At 46.1% G+C, this 20,998-nt stretch overlaps 1 protein-coding gene across 1 annotated transcript in view; it reads left to right on the forward strand.

Moving 5' to 3' along the window:
* The window catches only part of PCSK4 (proprotein convertase subtilisin/kexin type 4), a 133,289-nt gene that overhangs the window by 69,314 nt on the left and 42,977 nt on the right, over window positions 1-20,998 (forward strand). The window contains exons 4-7 of the mRNA XM_075353171.1: window positions 150-278; window positions 1,391-1,467; window positions 6,716-6,804; window positions 6,893-7,065. Of these exons, the coding sequence (XP_075209286.1) occupies window positions 150-278; window positions 1,391-1,467; window positions 6,716-6,804; window positions 6,893-7,065 (468 nt within the window). The remainder of the gene's footprint in view (window positions 1-149; window positions 279-1,390; window positions 1,468-6,715; window positions 6,805-6,892; window positions 7,066-20,998) is intronic.

The raw sequence follows: 20,998 nt of genomic DNA on the forward strand, positions 1-20,998 counted from the left end.
GGCTTCCATCTGATGATGTTTGTGTCTGTCATCGAACAAAGCCATTTTGTTTGGGAGTTCTGTTTTTCTGGTCCTATAACGGAACAGAAACCCAGAACTCCAAACACACACTGATGTGAACGTAGTGTAAGCTGTTTTCTACCTTCCAGAACAATGAATTAAGCCCCGACCTGAATATACTTTCTGCTTGGGATCATGGCTTCACTGGACATACAGTGGTGGTGACTATCCTTGATGATGGCATTGAAAAGGATCATCCTGACCTGGAACAGAATTTTGTAAGATATTTTCATGTACATTACATTTCCATTGCCTTTATGAATATCCTGGTCCAGTGAGACTTTGAAACTAGAAGAAAATGTGAAAAGCATGCCCAACTACCGACTAGAAGTATAAACACATAATTTTTATGGGGAGCTTGGTATCAAGCTAATTACAGTCCTGAAAAATGTAAAATCAAAGGGCTGGAAATGAAAATTCATCTCTTTATTTACAAAAATGGTCAATATATACAAAAAGTCAATAGTTAATTATTCAATGACTGCTGCCTATAATGCCACCATTTTACTTACCCTAAGGATGTGAATAATATGTGTGAACTGTATGAAATTACAAACAAGTCAATGGGACAATGCAATGTAACATACTCATCACTGACCATGTAAATAGAGGATTAAAGAAGGCTGTTATCACATAGAAAAACAAACCTGAGCTTTCTCATGTTGCTTACCCGACGCTATAATCCAGCATTACTTCAGCTGTTTTCAATGAGTCGGAGTGCAGTGAATCTGCAGGCTTGGCAGGATAACACATGGCAAAGTGAAGAAGTTCCATAATAACACAATCCAGCACTTACTTTAAAATGTTCACAAACATGTGAGTGGGGTAGAAAAAATCTTACTCTTCTCCAATCTAACTATGGTATGACTTAACTATGAATAAGAACTAGTTAAGTTCGAGATGTGTAGGTTTTGTCAGATGTCCTCATCCCCAAAGTCCTATGTCGTCATCCCTTGTGGCTGACATTCTTAACGATTTGTTTCGACCTGTATGGACTTTCTCAGGGGGTGACAAGTGTATTAACACTATATATTTGCATGTGGTGTGCTTATATTTTCAGACACTGAATTTTTGCTTAGTAATTAGTGCTGTTGCAGGTCAGCCCCTAGCCCGTCTGTAATTTCATTGAGTTCACACATATATGATGGTGGTATTATCGTACTCCGCGAATAATGAATGCTCTGTTGGGATAATAAAGAGATTTGATTTTATATATTCTGACTGGTCTGCTAGGTACGGTTCAACAGTATTTCTGCTATAATTTTGCAATAGTTTTGAGGGCTTAAAAATTACATGTGTAACTTCAGGTTTTTTTTTTTATTTTCCTTAGGATCCTTTGGCAAGCTACGATTATAATAATGATGACCCTGATCCCCAGCCTCGATATAATCCATCTGATGAAAACCGGTAATTATTTCTGCATGCATATACAGTATATCACAAAAATAAATATTTTATTATATCTTTTCGTGAGACAACACTGAAGATGTGACACTTTGATCTAATGTACAGTAGTCAGTGTATAGCTTGTATAACAGGGTAAATTTGGTTTGCCCTCTAAATAACTCCATATAGCCATTAATGACTAAACCGTTGACAACAAAAGTGAGTACAGTCCTAAGTGAAAATGGCCAAATTGTTCCCAAAATGTTGTGTGATCACCATTATTTTCAAACACTGCCTTAACTCTCTTGGGCATGGAGTTCGCTAAAGCGTCACAGGAGCCACTGGAATCCTCTTCCATCCTCCATGATGACATCACAGAGCTGATAGATGTTAGAGACCTTGTGCTCCTCCACCTTCCATTTGAGGATGCCCTACAGATGGTCAATGAGGTTTAGGTCTGAAAACCTGCTTGTCAGTCCAGAATCTTTACCCTCAATTTATTTAGTAAGGCAGTGCTCATCTTAGAGGTTTGTTAAAGGGGTCATTATCATGTTGGAATACTGCTCTGCGGCCCAGTTTTCAAAGGAAAGGGATCATGCTCTGCTTCAGTATGTCTCAGTACCTGTTAGCATTCATGGTTCCCACAATGAACTGTAGCTCCCCACAGCTGGCAGCACTCCTGCAGCCCCAAACCATGACACTCCTACCACCATGCTTGACTGTAGGCAAGACACACTTGTCTTTGTACACCTCACCTGGTTGCTGCCGCAATACAAGCTTGACACCATCTGAACCAATTAAGTTTATCTTGCTCTCATCAGACCACAGGACATGTTCCAATAATCCATGTCCTTAGTTGGCTTGTCTTCAGAGAACTGTTTGCAGGCTTTCTTGTGCATCATCATCTTTAGTAGAGGTTCCACCTGGGACGACAGCCATGCAGACCAATTTGATGCAGTGTGTGGCGAATGTTTTGAGCACTGACAGCCTGACTCCCCCTTTAACCAGAGGCAGCAATGCTGGCAGCATTCATACAGCTATTTTGAAAAGACAACCTTTGGATATGACACCGAGCACGTGCAGTCAGCTTCTGTGATTTGACCATGGTGAGGCCTGTTCTGAGTGAAACCTATCTTGTTAAATTGCTGTATAGTCTTGGCCACCATGCTGTAGTTCAGTTTGAGTGTTGGTAATCGTCAAGGCTAGTCATGGCAAACCTTTCACAGGCCGAGTGCCCAAACTGTAGCCCTAAACCCAATTTTTTTCCGAAGTGCCAACATGGCAATTTAACCAATTCTGTTATGTAAATAATTGTTTTAACCTTACCTTTGCAGTGTTCTCTTCTCTTCAGCAGGGGGACATCACGCTTATGCGTGCTTACCACACATTGAAGCTGAGCCACTCAAATTGCCCTTTCCAGACACAGCAGTTGGATTGATCTTTATGGAAAAAGAAAATGCAGAATATTAGACAGACAGACAGATTTTAGCACGGAATGCAATCAGATTTCACCCTGAAATCCACATCTATATTTCAAAGTCTGAACATCTTGAAATCCCATAAAGAGATACGCGTTTCTCCCCTCCCCCTTCATTATGTAGTTATGACCCCCTTCATAGGCCACTTCCTGGTAAACTTGTCCCCCATCCTGATATATATTTCCTACATTCTGGTATATTTGTCCCCATCATGGCCCCATCCTGGTAAATTTACCCCATCCTGCCAGTTTCCCCCATCCTGGCATGTTTCCCTCATCCTGGTAAGTGTACCCCTCCATCCTGGTAAATGTACCCCCATCCTGGCATGTTCTCCCCATCCTGGCATGTACCACCATCCTGGCAGTTCCCCCATCCTGGCAGTTCCCCCATCCTGGCATGTACCTCCCATCCTGGCATGTTTCCCCATCCTGGCACTTTCCCATTCCTGGCACTTTCCCATTCCTGGCACTTTCCCATTCCTGGCACTTTCCCATTCCTGGCACTTTCACCACCCTGGCATGTACCACCATGTTGGCACATTCCCCATCCTGGCATGTACCACCATGTTGGCACATTCCCCATCCTGGCATGGACCACCTTTCTGGCACTTTCCCCATCCGGGCATGGACCACCATCCTGGCACTTTCCCCATCCTGGCATGTACCACCATCCTGCACATTCCCCATCCTGGCATGGACCACCATTCTGGCACTTTCCCCATCCTGGCACTTCCCCATGCTGACATGTACCACCATCCTGGTACTTTCCCCATCCTGACATGTACCACCATCCTGGTAAGTGTACCCCTCCATCCTGGTAAATGTACCCCCACCCTGGCATATTCTCCCCATCCTGGCACTTTCCCCATCCAGGCATGTACCACCATCCTGGCACTTTCCCATTCCTGGCATGTACCACCATCCTGGCACTTTCCCCATCCTGGCACTTTCCCCATCCTGGCATGTACCACCATCCTACACATTCCCCATTCTGGCATGGACCACCATTATGGCACTTTCCCCATCCGGGCATGGACCCCCATCCTGGCATGTCTCCCCATCCTGGCATGTCTCCCCATCCTGGCATGTACCCCCCCATCCTGGCATGTCTCCCCATCCTGGCACTTTCCCCATCCGGGCATGTACCCCCCCATCCTGGCACGTCTCCCCATCCTGGCACGTCTCCCCATCCTAGCACGTCTCCCCATCCGGGCATGGATCACCATCCTGGCACTTTCCCCATCCGGGCATGGACCACCATCCTGGCACTTTTCCCATCCTGGCACTTTCCCCATCCTGGCATGTACCACCATCCTGGCACTTTCCCCATCCTGGCAAGTATCCCAAATCCTGGTACAGCCGCACACAGTTTACAATAAATAAATAAAAAAACATTCTTACCATCCAACACCTGCTCCACCGCTGTGCGCCGCTGGGCCCTCAGTTCACACGCGGCCACCAGACATCATTACGCTGGCGCTGCTTACTGACGCTCCCGCCGTCTCCTAGACAGCAGACCTGCGGCCTAGGAGAGGAGTGTCAGAGCGAGGAGAGAGGTCTCCTCCACTCCAACACAACTTTGAACTGCTAGCGCGGTCACACCAGCAGTTCAAAGCAGCTGGATGAGACGACAGCGCGCGTGCCCACAGAAAGGGCTCTGCGTGCCCTCATGTGCCATAGGTTCGCCATCACTGATAGGCCATCTTTATATAGAGTAACAATTCTTTTTTTCAGATTATCAGAGAATTCTTTGCCATGAGGTGCCTTGTTGAACAAAATGTAAAACACCTGGGACCTTGTAACACTAATGAGTCACATTACATCAGGAAGGGAAAATGGCAAATTGTGCACAATTTTCCCATTTTTACTTTGGGGTGTACTCACTTTTGTTGCCAGTGGTTTAGACATTAATGGCTGTGTGTTGAGTATAGAGGGCACCCCAAATTTACACTGTTATACAAGCTGTACACATTGTATCACAGTGTCATATCTTCAGTGTTGTCCCATGAAGAGATAGAATAAAATATTTGCAAGAATGTGATGGGTGTACTCACTTTTGTATACTGTACTTAAACATCATATTAGTAGATACGAGGGGCTGCTGATAAGTCTTTGGCTTTGTGATCTTTTTTGTTTCTATGGTAACGAATGTTACATCACATGAAAGCCTTATGTGTCTAATATATATTTTGTGTTTGTTGTTTATGGCAACAGTGTTCTACGCACGCGGGGAAAACAAAATGGTGGAGTCTAATGCGATATTCACAGCAACTGAGAGCAGAGGAGGGATAAAATTCTTGTTTCTGCAAGGAAAGTCTGCAAAGGACACTCATGGTGATATGTCGCAGACATTGGGGGATCAATGACCTCCATATTCCACAGTTAAGAACTGGACTGCCAAATTTAAAACGGGCCGCTTCAGCACCAATGATGAGGAACGTCCTGGACGACCAAAATTGGTTGTTGTTTCGGAGATTGTCGATGCTGTGCACAACCTCATACTGGAGAATCGATGAATTTCAGCTAAAGCAATAGCAGACATCATGGGGATTTTCCGTAAACATGTTTGTGTCATTATCCATTGGACATGAGGAAGCTATCTGCAAAGTGGGTCCCCAAATGTTTGACAACAGATCAGAGAAACATGCGAGTGGAAACTCCCCGGTTCACTTGTCACTGTTTCCGGACTGATAAGACCTTCCTGGATCGACTGGTCACTATGGATGAGACCTGGATTTATTTGTAGGACCCTGAAAACAAGAAGCAGTCAAAAGAGTGGAGGCACAGTGGTTCTCCTCATCCAAAGAAGTTCAGTGTGCAAAAATCAGCCACTAAGGTGATGGCGTCTGTGTTCTGGGATAAGGAGGGCGTGCTGCTAGTGGACTACCTTCAAAAGGGTTCCCACATCAGTGCAAGGTATTACATTGAAATCTTAGACCAATTGAAGGCAGCACTGAAGGCCAACAGGCACGGCAAGCTGTCCAAAGGAATCTTGTTCCTGCAAGACAACACCTCAGCTCACACTGCACAAGCGATCACGGCAAAACCGGCAGAGCTGGGCTTCCAGCTGGTTGACCACCCACCTTATTCACCAGATCTAGCTCCCTCCATCTATCATCTGTTTCTAAACCTGAAGAAACACCTCAAGGGTACCAAATTTTACACCATTTCTGACGCCATGGCTGCTACGGATGCCTAGTTTGAGGCACAACCAAAATCCTTCTTCTTGCTAGGCTTACAGAACTTGGACTACCAATGTAAGAAGTGTGTTGACATCATTGGAGAGTATGTGGAATAAATGTAAAGTTTCATAATCCTATCTCATTTCTTTCTGGGTAAAGCCAATGACTTATCAGCAGCCCCTCGTATTTATGGGATATATTTCAGAATATAGCTTTCCAGCATTTTTTTTCCTTACCTTTTCTACAGGTCAACATATTGTGACCTACGGGTTATTTTTATACACTTCTTAATTACAGTAGAGGATGCTATGCAAATTGCGATGATTGTAGATATAGAAGAGGAAATGGTGAACAACTTGTGGAATTAAAAACTACACAAATCACCATGATCAATAGAGAACTCTATTATACAGTATATGTTATTTCGCCTAATTATGTTACCTTTATTTATCATCAAATGCCCTAAAAATTTAGGATGTTGGTTATAATAATGTTGCTCTGCTAATAATAAAATGGCAGATAAGGTAGTGTTGAACAGTTTGCTCATCAATGTTTCTTTGTAAAAATTTAGATTTTGTTTTTTTTATTTATTTATTCCCTCTGATTCCAGTCATGGTACACGTTGTGCTGGTGAAGTAGCAGCAGTTGCTCATAACGACATCTGCGGTGCTGGGATTGCATACAATGCAAGGATAGGAGGTAATGTATAGGAGACTAGATTACCTACTTACTTTGTGCTCACATCAGTGTTCCTAAATATACTGTATAAATCATCTATTTTCAATAGGGGTGCGGATGCTTGATGGATTGATTACTGATGTTATAGAAGCTCGATCATTAAGCCTGAATCCACAGTACATACATATCTACAGTGCCAGCTGGGGGCCAGAAGATGATGGCAAGACTGTGGATGGCCCAGGCACACTGGCCACTGAGGCTTTTTACAAGGGAATTGTAAATGTGAGTTTTGTAAAATAGAGTCCATTCTCTAATTTATATTCTTAGTGCTCGCTGACCTTAAAGTAAATCTGTTATTATATTCATTCTGCTCGAACTATGGACAGCATGCATCCGAGGTGATGAAAATTCCTTCACATCCATATTTCATAAAAAGTAGCTTTATTCAAACATCCATAGGTGTATTAAAAACATCAATCTTTTGGCCAACATGGCATGATCCCTCCGTGTTTTGAACACGTCCTTTCTCATAGGCTTGGACATGTTCCGAAATGCATAAGGTAGGGCCATGTTGGCCTAAAGTTTGATGTTTCTAATACACCTATTTGTGTTTGAATAAAGCTACTTTTTAATGGAAGATCAGTGTGCCCTGATTTTCATCACCTATTGCTTAGTGTGGCTGGCAGCCACTTTCCGTGCACCTGTGGATCCTTTGGGTATTTTGGTGATCTTTCTAACTTCCCTTATCTCACTTTCTTGAACTAGCATGAATCCGAGCCTGGCTGTGCGACTGCAGCCAGGTATGTTTTGTTCTGATATGCTGCAGTCTATCAGAAAAAAGATAGTTTGAAAAGCATGCCGGGATCTGGACCCGTTACTTTTCCTTGCCCCTCTCCCCATTACTAACATGTCTCTCCCTATATATGCACAACAGAGATATCTGTTAATCATCTGGAGTGGGGCAGGGATTCGACAGTTGGGGGCGTCATTGGACTAGTCAGTTTTCTCCCTATAGTCCAAGGCCAGCTTTTCAAACTATGGCCCAAATTCATCAAGACCAGTAATGATCACAATTGTCTTTAAAGGGGGGGGGGCATGTTGGAGTCAGATGTTCTTGATTCATTGAAACGCATGCATAATAACCATAATTTTGATCAGGGTTGCTCAAACTTTTGCATGCCACTGTAACTCATCTAATTCATGACGAACTGTAGCATTCCTTATGCCAGAAATCTTACTTCTGTCTCTAGAGTAAAATCTGTGGTGAGGGGCACACCACTTATCAGATGCTCCTGTTTCATTAATGCTTAGAGATGTAGTAGGTTCTTCTCACCTCTGTTCAGTAATACTCCGGATCTTCAGTCGCTAGTCCTGTGCCTCTCTGGGTGTGACAAACGGTTCATTCTCTCACTCAGAGCGCAGTTCAAATCCAGGGACAACAACAGAGGGGCAGAGTAGAATGAGAGGTGTCTCACTGATCGTGTGTATCACCTCCACAAAGAAGCGGCCTCAGCTCCTCATTTGCTGTCTGCAAGTCAATGACAACCGCTCCTTCCACCTGGCAATTGCCAGGCAGCTGGCACACCTGACCGCTGCTGCGAGACCGCCCACTCCACCTTATACGGGAAGCTGAATGAACACACAAAGGTCATAAAAAAATGGGTCTCCAAGTCTTGCACTGCAGGTCAGGAGTAAACCAGAAAAACTCATAAAAATAAAAGTTATTTATTAGAACACTAGAAAACATAACAGCACTACGCGTTACAAGGGCGGTCCACCTCCTTCTTTACTCCTTACCTGCAGCGCAAGACTTGGAGACACCATTTTTCTTCTGACCTTTGTGTACACTTCAAAAGGGGTATCTATAGTGCAGGGGTCAGTGGTCCACTTCAATGGGGATGATGGAAACTCTTCCTTAGGTGGTATGGAGTGCACAATATGCACCAGACAAGGTGTGGGTGTGTGGGGCTCCTTCCGACTCTTTTAGGAGCCATCAGATTGCAGGTGCCCATGTTGCCTGCACCCATAACATCATGATATGGAATAACTCTGCTGCCTCATTAGTGAGTGGATCCCTTCAGGGGTTTCACCTGAATCATGTTTCATGTTTTTCTACTTTAACGTTTATCCCCATTTAATAGGTGCTCCATGGACAATGCTACCAGGTGTGTATCTTGTCAGATGTATGCATGCCTTGAGCAGCCGTTTGAGGGTGAATATGTCTGCACTCGATGCAAGCATGTTGCGTATTTGGAATCCAAGGTAACGGATCTAAATAAGCAGCTTGCAACACTCAGGGGCATTGCAAACCTTGAGAGGAGTTTAGAGCTCACTGAGCTTTCTCTGGCTGGGGCCAGTGATATGGAGGAGGGTGGAGGTGGAGAAGATCAGGACCCAGAGGTAGGTAGTTGGGTAACAGTTAGAAGAAGAGGTAGGGGGAAAAGTGTCAGGGAGCCTAGTCCTGACCTGGCGCAACCTAGTAAATATGCCTGTTTGGCTGATATTAGGAATGAAGGGCCAGGACTAGGGTCACTACAGCAGGACGTTGCTCCTAGCAACCAGGAAAACAATTGCTGTAGGAAGGAGGGAAATAGGAGTGCAGCAAAGCCCAGACAGATGTTGGTGGTAGGGGACTCTATAATTAGGCGGACAGACAGGGTCATCTGTCGCCGAGACCGTGAATGCCGAACAGTGTGTTGTCTGCCGGGTGCTCTGGTTCGGCATATTGCGGATCGGATAGACAGATTGCTGGGTGGGGCTGGGGAAAACCCAGCGGTCATGGTGCACATTGGTACTAATGACAAAGTTAGAGGCAGGTGGAAGGTCCTTAAAAATGATTACAGGGAACTAGGAGAGAAGCTGAAGTCCAGGACCTCCAAGGTGGTGTTTTCAGAAATACTACCGGTGCCACGAGCATCACTAGAAAGACAGCGGGAGCTTAGGGAGATAAATACGTGGCTTAGAAATTGGTGCAGGATGGAAGGGTTTGGGTTCATGGAGAACTGGGCTGACTTCTCAGTCGGCTACAGGCTCTACGGTAGGGACGGGCTGCACCTCAATAGGGAAGGTGCAGCTGTGCTGGGGGAGAAAATGGTCAGACGGATGGAGGAGCTTTTAAACTAGGATCTGGGGGGAGGGAGGGTAGTGGAGCAAAAAAGGGGATAGATAGAGCAGATAGAGACAGTGAGATGTTAGGGGTCAATGAAGGATTAGGGGGGGGATGGGACATGCAAGGAACGTAGGGAGGCTAGGAGTAATAAAGGTGTTAATAGGATTAAATGTCTACTGGCAAATGCAAGAAGTCTTGCAAACAAAATTAATGAATTGGAAACTCTTATGTCAACCATGGATTATGATGTGGTGGGCATTACGGAAACCTGGCTGGATGAAAGCCATGACTGGGTGACAAACATACAGGGTTATAGTACATTTAGGAGGGACAGGAAAGACAAAAAAGGTGGTGGGGTGTGTATATTTATCAAATCTAACCTAAAACCTGTGTTGAATGATGACATTGGGGGGAACTGCAACAATGTAGAGTCAGTATGGGTAAATGTACATGGGGAGGGGGATAATGGAAAAATGCTAATTGGAGTTTGCTATAAGCCTCCTAACATACCTGAACAAATAGAGGGTGAAATGCTGAAACAAATTGAAAAGGCAGCTAATAATAATAATCAGGTTCTTATTATGGGGGATTTCAACTATCCAGACATACAGTGGGACATAGAATCCTCTGGTTGTGCTAAAAGCTGTAAATTCTTATCTACCATTCAAGACCATTTCCTCTCTCAGATGGTAGATGAACCGACGAGGGGAGATAATTTGCTAGATTTGGTCCTGTCAAATAGACCGGATACAATTTCAGATCTACAGGTCCGGGAGCACTTGGGCACCAGCGATCATAATATGGTAAGCTTCAACGTAATATTCAATAGAACATTTCAAAGGGGAAATTCTAAAACCTGGAATTTTAGGAAAGCTGATTTCAAGAAATTAAGGGAAGAGCTTAAATGTGTAGATTGGGACAAAGTCATGGTAACTGCGGATACTGAACATAAATGGGGTAAGTTTAAGGATATACTGCTAGAATCCTGTAACAAACTTATACCCTCTGGTAATAAAACGTCCCGGAATAAAAAGAAACCACTATGGATAAATAAGACTGTACAAAGTATAATAAAACAAAAACAAAGGGCGTTTAAAATCTTGAAGGCTGAGAATACAGAAATAGCATTGCAGGAGTATAAACATATCAATAGGCAATGCAAAAAAGAAATCAAACAAGCAAAACTAGCTACTGAAACAAAAATCGCCAATGACATTAAAATAAATCCCAAAATCTTTTATAAATACATTAATGCCAAAAGGAAAACAAAGGATAGTATTGGCCCCTTAAAATATAATAACAAGTTAGTTATAGAGGACAAACAAAAGACTGAGATATTAAATAGGCATTTCTCATCTGTGTTCACCAAGGAACTGACTGTACCAGGCATTATTCAACAAGTGAAAAATCAAAGTTCACCACCCGATATAATTAATTTAACACAAGAAGAAGTATGCCTACGTCTGAGAAAATTAAACATTGACAAATCCCCAGGGCCAGATGGCATTCATCCACGAATATTGAGGGAATTGAGCTCCGTAATTGTGACAGACCGCTGTATCTCATCTTTTTAGACTCGCTTGTAACAGGGTTCGTGCCTCAGGATTGGAGGATTGCTGATGTGGTACCGATATTTAAGAAAGGTAAGAGGGTAACTACCGTCCAGTAAGCCTGACATCAGTAGTATGCAAAGTTTTTGAGGGCATTTTAAGGGATGACATGCAAAAATATGTTGCAGAAAATAATATAATAACTGACAGACAGCATGGATTCATGAAAGATAAGTCGTGTCTAACCAACCTGTTGGGGTTCTCTGAGGGGGTAAGTGCAAACCTGGATATTGGTAATGCAGCTGATGTGATTTATTTGGACTTTGCAAAGGCATTTGATACTGTACCACATAATAGCCTTATACTAAAGCTCCAGAAGCCAGGACTAGGGGAAAGTATATGCAACTGGGTAAGGAATTGGCTAAAAGATAGGAAACAGAGTAGTCATAAATGGAACATTCTCTAAATGGGCCATAGTCAGCAGTGGGGTGCCGCAGGGATCTGTGCTAGGACCAATTCTTTTTAATCTCTTTATTAATGACCTTGTGGATGGGATTGATAGTAAAGTGTCAGTCTTTGCTGATGACACCAAACTATGTAGGATATTAAAAACTGAACTTGATAGTATAATATTACAAAAAGATCTGGATAAGATGTCAGAATGGGCAGATACTTGGCAAATGAGATTTAATGTTGATAAATGTAAAGTAATGCACCTAGGACGGAGTAATCCTATAACTGCGTATACATTAAATGGAAGTAAACTCGGGACTACAGAACAGGAGAAGGAATTGGGTATTCTCATTACAAATAAGCTGAGCAGCAGCACTCAATGTCAAGCAGCAGCTGCAAAAGCAAACAAGATTCTAGGGTGTATAAAAAGAGAGATTAGATCCCGTGATCCCAATGTATTGTTACCCCTCTATAAATCACTTGTAAGGCCACATCTGGAATATGGGATTCAGTTTTGGGCTCCACATTTTAAAAAGGACATTCAGAAGTTAGTCAGTTCAAAGGCAGGCAACTAGACTACTACAAGGAATGGAAGGCCTCCCATATGATGACAGGTTGAAAAAGTTAGATATGTTTAGCTTAGAAAAGAGACAGCTCAGAGGAGATCTAATTTATATGTATAAATACATGTGTGGTCAATATAAAGGACTGGCACATGACTTATTTCTTCCGAAGACAATACTAAGGACCAGGGGGCATTCACTGCGAGTGGAAGAAAAGCGATTCCGACAGCTAAATAGGAAAGGGTTCTTTACAGTTAGAGCAGTCAGACTGTGGAATGCCGACCACAAGAGGTAGTAATGGCAGATACTATAACAGCTTTCAAAAAAGGGCTGGATGATTTCCTCCGTACACAAAACATTGTTGGTTATAAATGACTTGGTGACCAGGTGTAGAACTGGTGGAGGAAGGTTGAACTAGATGGACCTAGGTCTTTTTTCAACCTTAGTAACTATGTAATTATGTAACTATGTATGTAATGTATTTCAGAGATATACACTGTGTGCAGAATTATTAGGCAAATGAGTATTTTGATCACATGATACTTTTTATACATGTTGTCCTACTCCAAGCTGTATAGGCTTGAGAACCAACTACCAAATAAGTAAATCAGGTGATGTGCATCTCCGTAATGAGGAGGGGTGTGTGGTGTAATGACATCAATACCCCACCCTATATAAGGTGTGCTTAATTATTAGGCAGCTTCCTTTCCTTTGGCAAAATGGGTCAGAAGAGAGATTTGATGGGCTCTGAAAAGTCCAAAGTTGTGAGATGTCTTGCAGAGGGATGCAGCAGTCTTGAAATTGCCAAACTTTTCAAGCATGATCACCGAACAATCAAGCATTTCATGGCAAATAGCGAACAAGGTCGCAAGAAGTGTGTTGGGGAAAAAAGACGCAAAACAACTGCCCATGAATTGAGGAAAATCAAGCTTGAAGCTGCCAAGATGCCATTTGCCACCAGTTTGGCGATATTTCAGAGCTGCAACGTTACTGGAGTATCAAAAAGCACAAGGTCTGCCATACTCAGGGACATGGCCAAGGTAAGGATGGCTGAAAAATGACCACTTTTGAACAAGAAACATAAGATAAAACGTCAAGACTGGGCCAATAAATATCTTAAGACTTATTTTTCAAAGGTTTTATGAACTGATGAAATGAAAGTGACTCTTGATGGGCCAGATGGATGGGCCAGAGGCTGGATCAGTAAAGGGCAGAGAGCTCCACTCCGACTCAGATGCCAGCAAGGTAGAGGTGGTGTACTGGTATGGGCTGGTATCATCAAAGATGAACTTGTGGGACCTTTTCGGGTTGAGGATGGAGTGAAACTCAACTCACAGACCTACTGCCAGTTTCTGGAAGACAACTTCTTCAGGCAGTGGTACAAGAAGTCAGTATCGTTGAAGAAAAACATGATTTTCATGCAGTACAATGCTCCATCACATGCATCCAACTACTCCATAGAGTGGCTGGCCAGTAAAGGTCTAAAACAGGGGTCGGGAACCTATGGCTCGCGAGCCAGATATGGCTCTTTTGATGGCCGTATCTGGCTCGCAGACAGGGCTCCTACCTGTCTATGGGAAGGATCAGGGCCGGCGCCAGCACCCGGCTACTCAGGGGGGCCCGGTGGCCGCGCTGTCACCGCCCCCCGCCGAGGATCGAGCTTTCAATTGCATCGGCATCGCAGGTGCCGATACAATTGAGAGCAATGATGAGAGAGTGAGCGGCGCGCTCTCTCTCTTATCATTCTCCCCGCTGTGACTGTCGGCGTTCTTCTGACAGCTCTGCAGAGGACCGCGGTGACGTCATCACTGCGCGCCTGCTGAGAGGTCAGCGAGCGACAGCAATGGACGATGCGCCGAGGAGACCGGATCAGCGGGGGAACGAGAAGTGAGCCGCCCCTCTACTGACACTGGGCTCCCCTGACTCACAGGCCGGCCACTACACAGCGGCACTAGTACACATAGGGGCCCGGCAGCCGCTCTGCGTCTATGTGTAGTGCTGCTGTGTAGTGGCCGAACTGTGAGTCAGGGGAGCCCAGTGTCAGTAGAGGGGCCCCTGACCTGGAGAGGCCACCAGCCATGTCTGAGCTGCAGGAGTGCTAGTCCTGACCTGCACAGCAGACGGAATCTCCATCCTGCAGGACCTGCGATGACGTCACGCCCATGTGACTGTGTGGGAGGAGACACAGGATGCCGGGCAGAAAGCAAGAGAACTGAATCCTGAAGGAGATGTGGACACATGACTGGTAATAAGAAAAGAGGGGACATGAGGGTGAGGGGGGCTGCAGGGTGAGGGGCATATGAGGGCTGCAGACTGTGACAGAAGCATGTGAAGGGGTGCAGAGTGTTTGAGAGGGGTAAGTTGGGGTACAGGCAGGGTGAGATATGTGAGCAGGGTGTGTGAGATATGGGGGTGTATTGTGTGTGATATGGGGGGTGCAGGCTGTATGGGAAGCAGGGTATGTGACATATGGGGGTGTAGTGTGTGAGATCTGGGGGGTGCAGGCTGTATGGGAAGCAGGGTGTGAGAGATATGGGGGTGTAGGCTGTATGGGAAGCAGTGTGTGTGAGATATGGGGGTGTAGTGTGTGTGATATGGGGGTGCAGGCTGTATGGGGAGCAGGGTATGCGACATATGGGGGTGTAGTGTGTGGGATATGGGGGGTGCAGGCTGTATGGGGAGCAGTGTGTGTGTGGGATATGGGGGGTGCAAGCTGTATGGGGAGCAGTGTGTGTGTGTGTGATATGGGGGGTGCAGGCTGTATGGGGAGCAGTGTGTGTGTGTGATATGGGGGGTGCAGGCTGTATGGGAAGCAGTGTGTGTGTGTGGGATATGGGGGGTGCAGGCTGTATGGGGAGCAGTGTGTGTGTGTGATATGGGGGGTGCAGGCTGTATGGGAAGCAGGGTGTCTGGGCCACTGACAGATAAAATTGCTCCAGCGGTCACTTAGTACACAAAGGAGTGTTCCTCTCTGCTGCACTAAGCCACCGCTGGACCTAAACAATAATTCGCTGTAAAATAATAAAATAGATAATTGACATAACTGACAATGCGTTGTGTGACATGTCCAATATTCCAGCTTCTTTCTTCTGCGAATGCCTCAAAGCTGGCATTCTCTCAACATCAGGTGGGAAGAATGCCAGCTTCCAGTCATGCGCAGGAAAAAGAAGAAGCCAGACTGCTGGACTGATGTCATGCATCGCAAGTTCACAATGTAAGTTATTTATTTGATTTTTTTACTGCTAATTACCATTGTTTCAGTCCAGTTGTGGCTTTATACAGCAGGGAGGAGCATTCCTTGCTGTACTAAGTGAACATTGGAGCGATTGATCTGTCAATGGCCCTTTAAACATATTGTACGGCTCTCGCGGAATTATATTTCAAAATATGTGGCGTTTACGGCTCTCTTAGCCAAAAAGGTTCCTGACCCCTGGTCTAAAAGATGAAAGATTAATAACATTGCCCCCTTGTTCACCTGCTCTGAGTCCCATAGAGAACCTGTGGTCCCTGATAAAATGTGAGATCTACAGGGAGGAAAAACAGTACACCTCTCGGAAAAGTGTCTGGGAGGCTGTGGTGGCTGCTGCATGCAATATTGATTGTAAACAGATCAAGCAGCTGACAATTTATGGTAGGCTGTTGAGTGTCATCATAAAGAAAGGTAGCTATATTGGTCAGTAATTTTTTGGGGGTTTTGTTTTTGCATGTCAGAAATGTTTATTTCTAAATTTTGTGCAGTTATATTGGTTTACCTGGTGAAAATAAACAATTGAGTTGGTAATATATTTGGTTTTTATTAAGTTGCCTAATAATTCTGCACAGTAATAGTTACCTGCACACACAGATATCCTGCTAAGGTAGCGAAATCTAAAAAAAAACCTTTTGGGAGACTTCCGGTTCCTGCGCCAGCCATGTGAAGACGTGCTAGTCCTGAGCTCCGTCACTCCTCACTCACCAAACACATGTAGCGGAGCTCCTGCCCGCTGCCGACCACCTAGCAAGCTTACCGGAGATGCCTGGGAGCGGTGAGTGATCGGGACTTCAGAGTACAATCCTTGCAGGAGCAGTGCAGGTGAATTGAAGAGTCTGTCCCCCCCCAGACCCCCCCCGGCCACGAGGCAGCATGGAGCCGTGAGTGTGGAGCTGTGCCCGCCCCCCTGCTTCAGAACTCTGCAGCGTCTGCAGTGTAACAGCCTGGGACAGCCGAATAAGTAAATAAACAAACAAAAGTAAAGAAAATTAGTGACCAGAGAGGGAACGCTCTCCTGGACTCCTGGAGTGATAACAGGCTCAGCTAATTAAAGCTGGGTTCACACATGGCGACAGCGACAACGACGTCGCTGTTGCGTTACCATTTTCTGTGACATAACAGCGACCTTGTAAGTCGCTGTTATGATCGCTGCTTAGCTGTCAAACACAGCAGAAGCAGCAGCGATCATAACGACACGCGTGGCTGTGCTACATGTGCAGAGAGCAGTCAGCCGTGCTTTGTGCTGGCTCCCTGCACTCCTAGCTACAGTACACATCGGGTTAATTACCCGATGTGTACTGCAGCTACATGTGCAGAGAGCAAGAGCCGGCACTGGCAGCGAGAGCAGCGGACACTGGTAACGAAGGTAAATATCGGGTAACCAGGGAAAGGTCTTCCCTTGGTTAACCGATGTTTACCGTGGTTACAGCTTACCACAGCTGCCAGATGCCGGTTCCTGCTCCCTGCTCGCTTCAGTTCGTCGCTCTCTCACTGTCACACACAGCGATGTGTGCATCACAGCGGGAGAGCGACGACCAAAAAATGAAGCTAGACATTCAGCAACGAGCGGCGACCTCACAGCAGGGGCCAGCTCGTTGCTGGATGTCACACACAGCGGCAGCGACGGGACGTCGCTGCAACGTCACAGAAAATGGTGACGTAGCAGTGACGTCATTGTCGTCGTCGCTGTGTGTGACACCACCCTAAGGCTATGTGTGCACAGTGCGTTTTTCGCGGCATTTTTGCACGTTTTTCGGGTGCGTTTTTGGCCTCAAAACTGCAGGACTTTGCTTCCCCAGCAAAGTCTGAGTTTTAATTTTTGCTGTCCGCACACATCTGGTTTTTTTCAGCTGCGTTTTTGTGGTGCCACAAAAAAACGCAGCATGTCAATTATTCCCGCGTTTTTCACTGCGCTTTTCATCCATTGAGTTCAATGGGATGTTGAAAGACGCAATGAGAAACGCAAATAGCTGCGTTTTGGTGCGTTTCTAAGACCAAAAACGCAGCTATAAACGCAGGAGGTGGGTAGTAAAGTGACATGTACAGGAAGAGGATTCCTTCTGTCAGTCTATACAGAAGCGTGAATCCTCCCGGTACCGTCACCGCCGCTTCCACCTCCCGTCCTGTGCATGTATGCTGCCGTGCGGCGCCATGTACAGGCAGGAGGTGGAGGCAGCTGCGAAAACAAAAGTTAACAGTAGAAAAAAAAAAAAAAGTTATACTCACCTGTCTGCAGACTCCCGGTGCCATGTCCGCTCCCATCTCCTCTCACGGTATCGCCACCCCCGCTCCGGCTGTGTGCAGACGGCCGGGAAACCTCCGATGGTTGCAGGACCTGGCGATGGATCACCTGATGCAGTCACCTGACGCATCAGGTGATCGTAAGTATCGCGGTGACGCGGGCGCCCGGCCGGTATCAGCGGATGCGTCAGGAGACTTAATCCCTGATTACCGGCAGCTGCTGCAGCGATCGGACAGGATCAGACTCCCGCTCCATCACTGCAGGAGCTGCCGGTAATCAGCACATAAGTGAGTATTATTTTTTTATTTTTTTTGCACCGATGCATCTGCTGATTGTATAATCGGCTTTTATACAATCAGCTGATGTGTGATGGGATTCAGGCACTTGATCCTGACACATCATCTGATCGCTTTGCCTTCCAGCAAACCGATCAGATGATATTGGATCCGGATTGGATGGTGCGGGACCCTGACCCAGGATTACTGCGGAGGGGGGGTTCTTTATTTCAATAAAGATGGAGTCATTAATTGCGTTGTGTTTTATTTCTAATAAAAATATTTTTCTGTGTTGTGTTTTTTTTTTTATCTTTACTAGAAATTCATGGTGGCCATGTCTAATATTGGCGTGACACCATGAATTTCGGGCTTAGGGCCAGCTATACAGCTAGCCCTAACCCCATTATTACCCAGCTAGCCACCCGGCTTCAGGGCAGCTGGAAGAGTTGGATACAGCGCCAGAAGATGGCGCTTCTATGAAAGCGCCATTTTCTGGGGTGGCTGCGGGACTGCAATTCACAGCGGGGGTGCCCAGAAAGCATGGGCACCCTGCACTGTGGATTCCAATCCCCAGCTGCCTAGTTGTACCCGGCTGGACTCAAAAATTGGGCGAAGCTCACGTCATTTTTTTTTTTAAATTATTTCATGAAATAATTAAAACAAAAAGGGCTTCCCTATAATTTTGGTTCCCAGCCGGGTACAAATAGGCAGCTGGGGGTTGGGGGCAGCCCGTACCTGCCTGCTGTACCCGGCTAGCATACAAAAATATGGCGAAGCCCACGTCATTTTTTTTGTTTGGGGGGGCAAAGAAATCCTGCATACAGTCCTGGAAGGAGGATGCTGAGCCTTGTAGTTCGACAGCTGCTGTCTGCTCTCCTGCATACACTATTGGATGGAGGATGCTGAGCCTTGTAGGTCTGCTCCCCCTGACTCTCCCTCAAGCATACAGTCCTGGATGGAGCATGCTGAGCCTTGTAGTTCTGCAGCTGCTGTCTGCTCTCCTGCATACACTATTGGATGGAGTATGCTGAGCCTTGTAGTTCTGCAGCTGTCTGCTCTTCTGCATACACTATTGGAGAATGAAGAACACATTGATGAAGGAAATGACATCAGACCTTTTTTTTTTGTTCACTGATAAAAAACGCATAAAGACGCAGTGAGCAAAAACGCAGCAAAACGCAGCAAAAAAACGCACCAAATCGCGGCAAAACGCGTGCGTTTTTTGCCGCGTTTTTTTGACGCGGGTGCGTTTTTGTGCGGTTTTAGCGGCCAAAAACGCACAAAAACGCAGCGTCAAAAAAACGCAGTGTGCGCACATAGCCTTAGGGGTGCTTCACACACAGCGAGCTCACTGCCGAGATCGCTGCTGAGTCACACTTTTTGTGATGCAGCAGTGACCTCATTAGCGATCTCGCTGTGTGTGACAATGAGCAGCGATCTGGCCCCTGCTGCGAGATCGCTGCTCGTTACACACAGCCCTGGTTCGTTTTCTTCAAAGGCGCTCTCCCACTGTGACACACAGATCGCTGTGTGTGACAGCGAGAGAGCGACAAATGAAGCGAGCAGGGAGCAGGAGCCGGCGTCTGACAGCTGAGGTAAGCTTGTAACCAAGATAAACATCGGGTAACCAAGGTGGTTACCCGATATTTACCTTAGTTACCAGCCTCTGCAGCTCTCACACTCCCTGTGCTGCCGGCTCCGGCTCGCTGCACATGTAGCTGCTGTACACATCGGGTTAATTAACCCGATGTGTACAGCAGCTAGGAGAGCAAGGAGCCAGCGCTAAGCAGTGTGCGCGGCTCCCTGCTCTCTGCACATGTAGCTGCATTACACATCGGGTTAATTAACCCGATGTGTACAGCAGCTAGGAGAGCAAGGAGCCAGCGCTCAGTGTGCGCGGCTCCCTGCTCCCTGCACACACAGCTAAGCGGTGTGCGCTGGTAACTAATGTAAACATCGGGTAACCATACCCGATGTTTACCTTAGTTACCAGTCTCCGCAGCTTCCAGACGGCGGCTCCGTGCAAGCGCAGCGTCGCTTGCACGTCGCTGCTGGCTGTTCACTGGTCGCTGGTGAGATCTGCCTGTTTGACAGCTCACCAGCGACCATGTAGCGAAGCAGCAGCGATCCTGACCAGGTCAGATCGCTGGTCGGATCGCTGCTGCATCGCTAAGTGTGAAGGTACCCTAACTCTTAATGCTTAGCAGAGCAGGAGACTGGGCTGTGCTATTTGTAATCAGTGAGCCTGTAAATGGAAGGTCTTGTCATAAAGCATATCAGGCTGCAGAGATAAGGGGATGCCCTGCTGGGTGAAACTCTGAGTGTGCTTTGGTTCCTATCAAATAAAGCTAATCCCCCATTTTAATGGAAAGATATCTGCTGAGAAGTGGTACAAAAGCCATAGAGAATAAAGGTCCAGTCACACTAAACAACTTACCAGCGATCCCAACAACGATAGGGATCGCTGGTAAGTTGCTAGGAGGTTGCTGGTGAGATGTCACACTGCGACGCTCCAGCGATCCCACCAGCAACCTGACCTGGCAGGGATCGCTGGAGCGTCGCTACACAAGTTGCTGGTGAGCTCACCAGCAACCAGTGACCAGCCCCCAGCGCCGCGTGGAAGATGCTGCGCTTGGTAACAAAGGTAAATATCGGGTAACCAACCCGATATTTACCTTGGTTACCAGCACACGCAGCTACACGTGCAGAGAGCAGGGAGCAGCGCACACCGGGTGCAGCTGCACAGGGTACATATATAGGGTATAGAGTACAG

This window comes from Anomaloglossus baeobatrachus, chromosome 1, assembly GCF_048569485.1.
Source record: "Anomaloglossus baeobatrachus isolate aAnoBae1 chromosome 1, aAnoBae1.hap1, whole genome shotgun sequence".
Lineage (NCBI taxonomy): Eukaryota > Metazoa > Chordata > Amphibia > Anura > Aromobatidae > Anomaloglossus > Anomaloglossus baeobatrachus.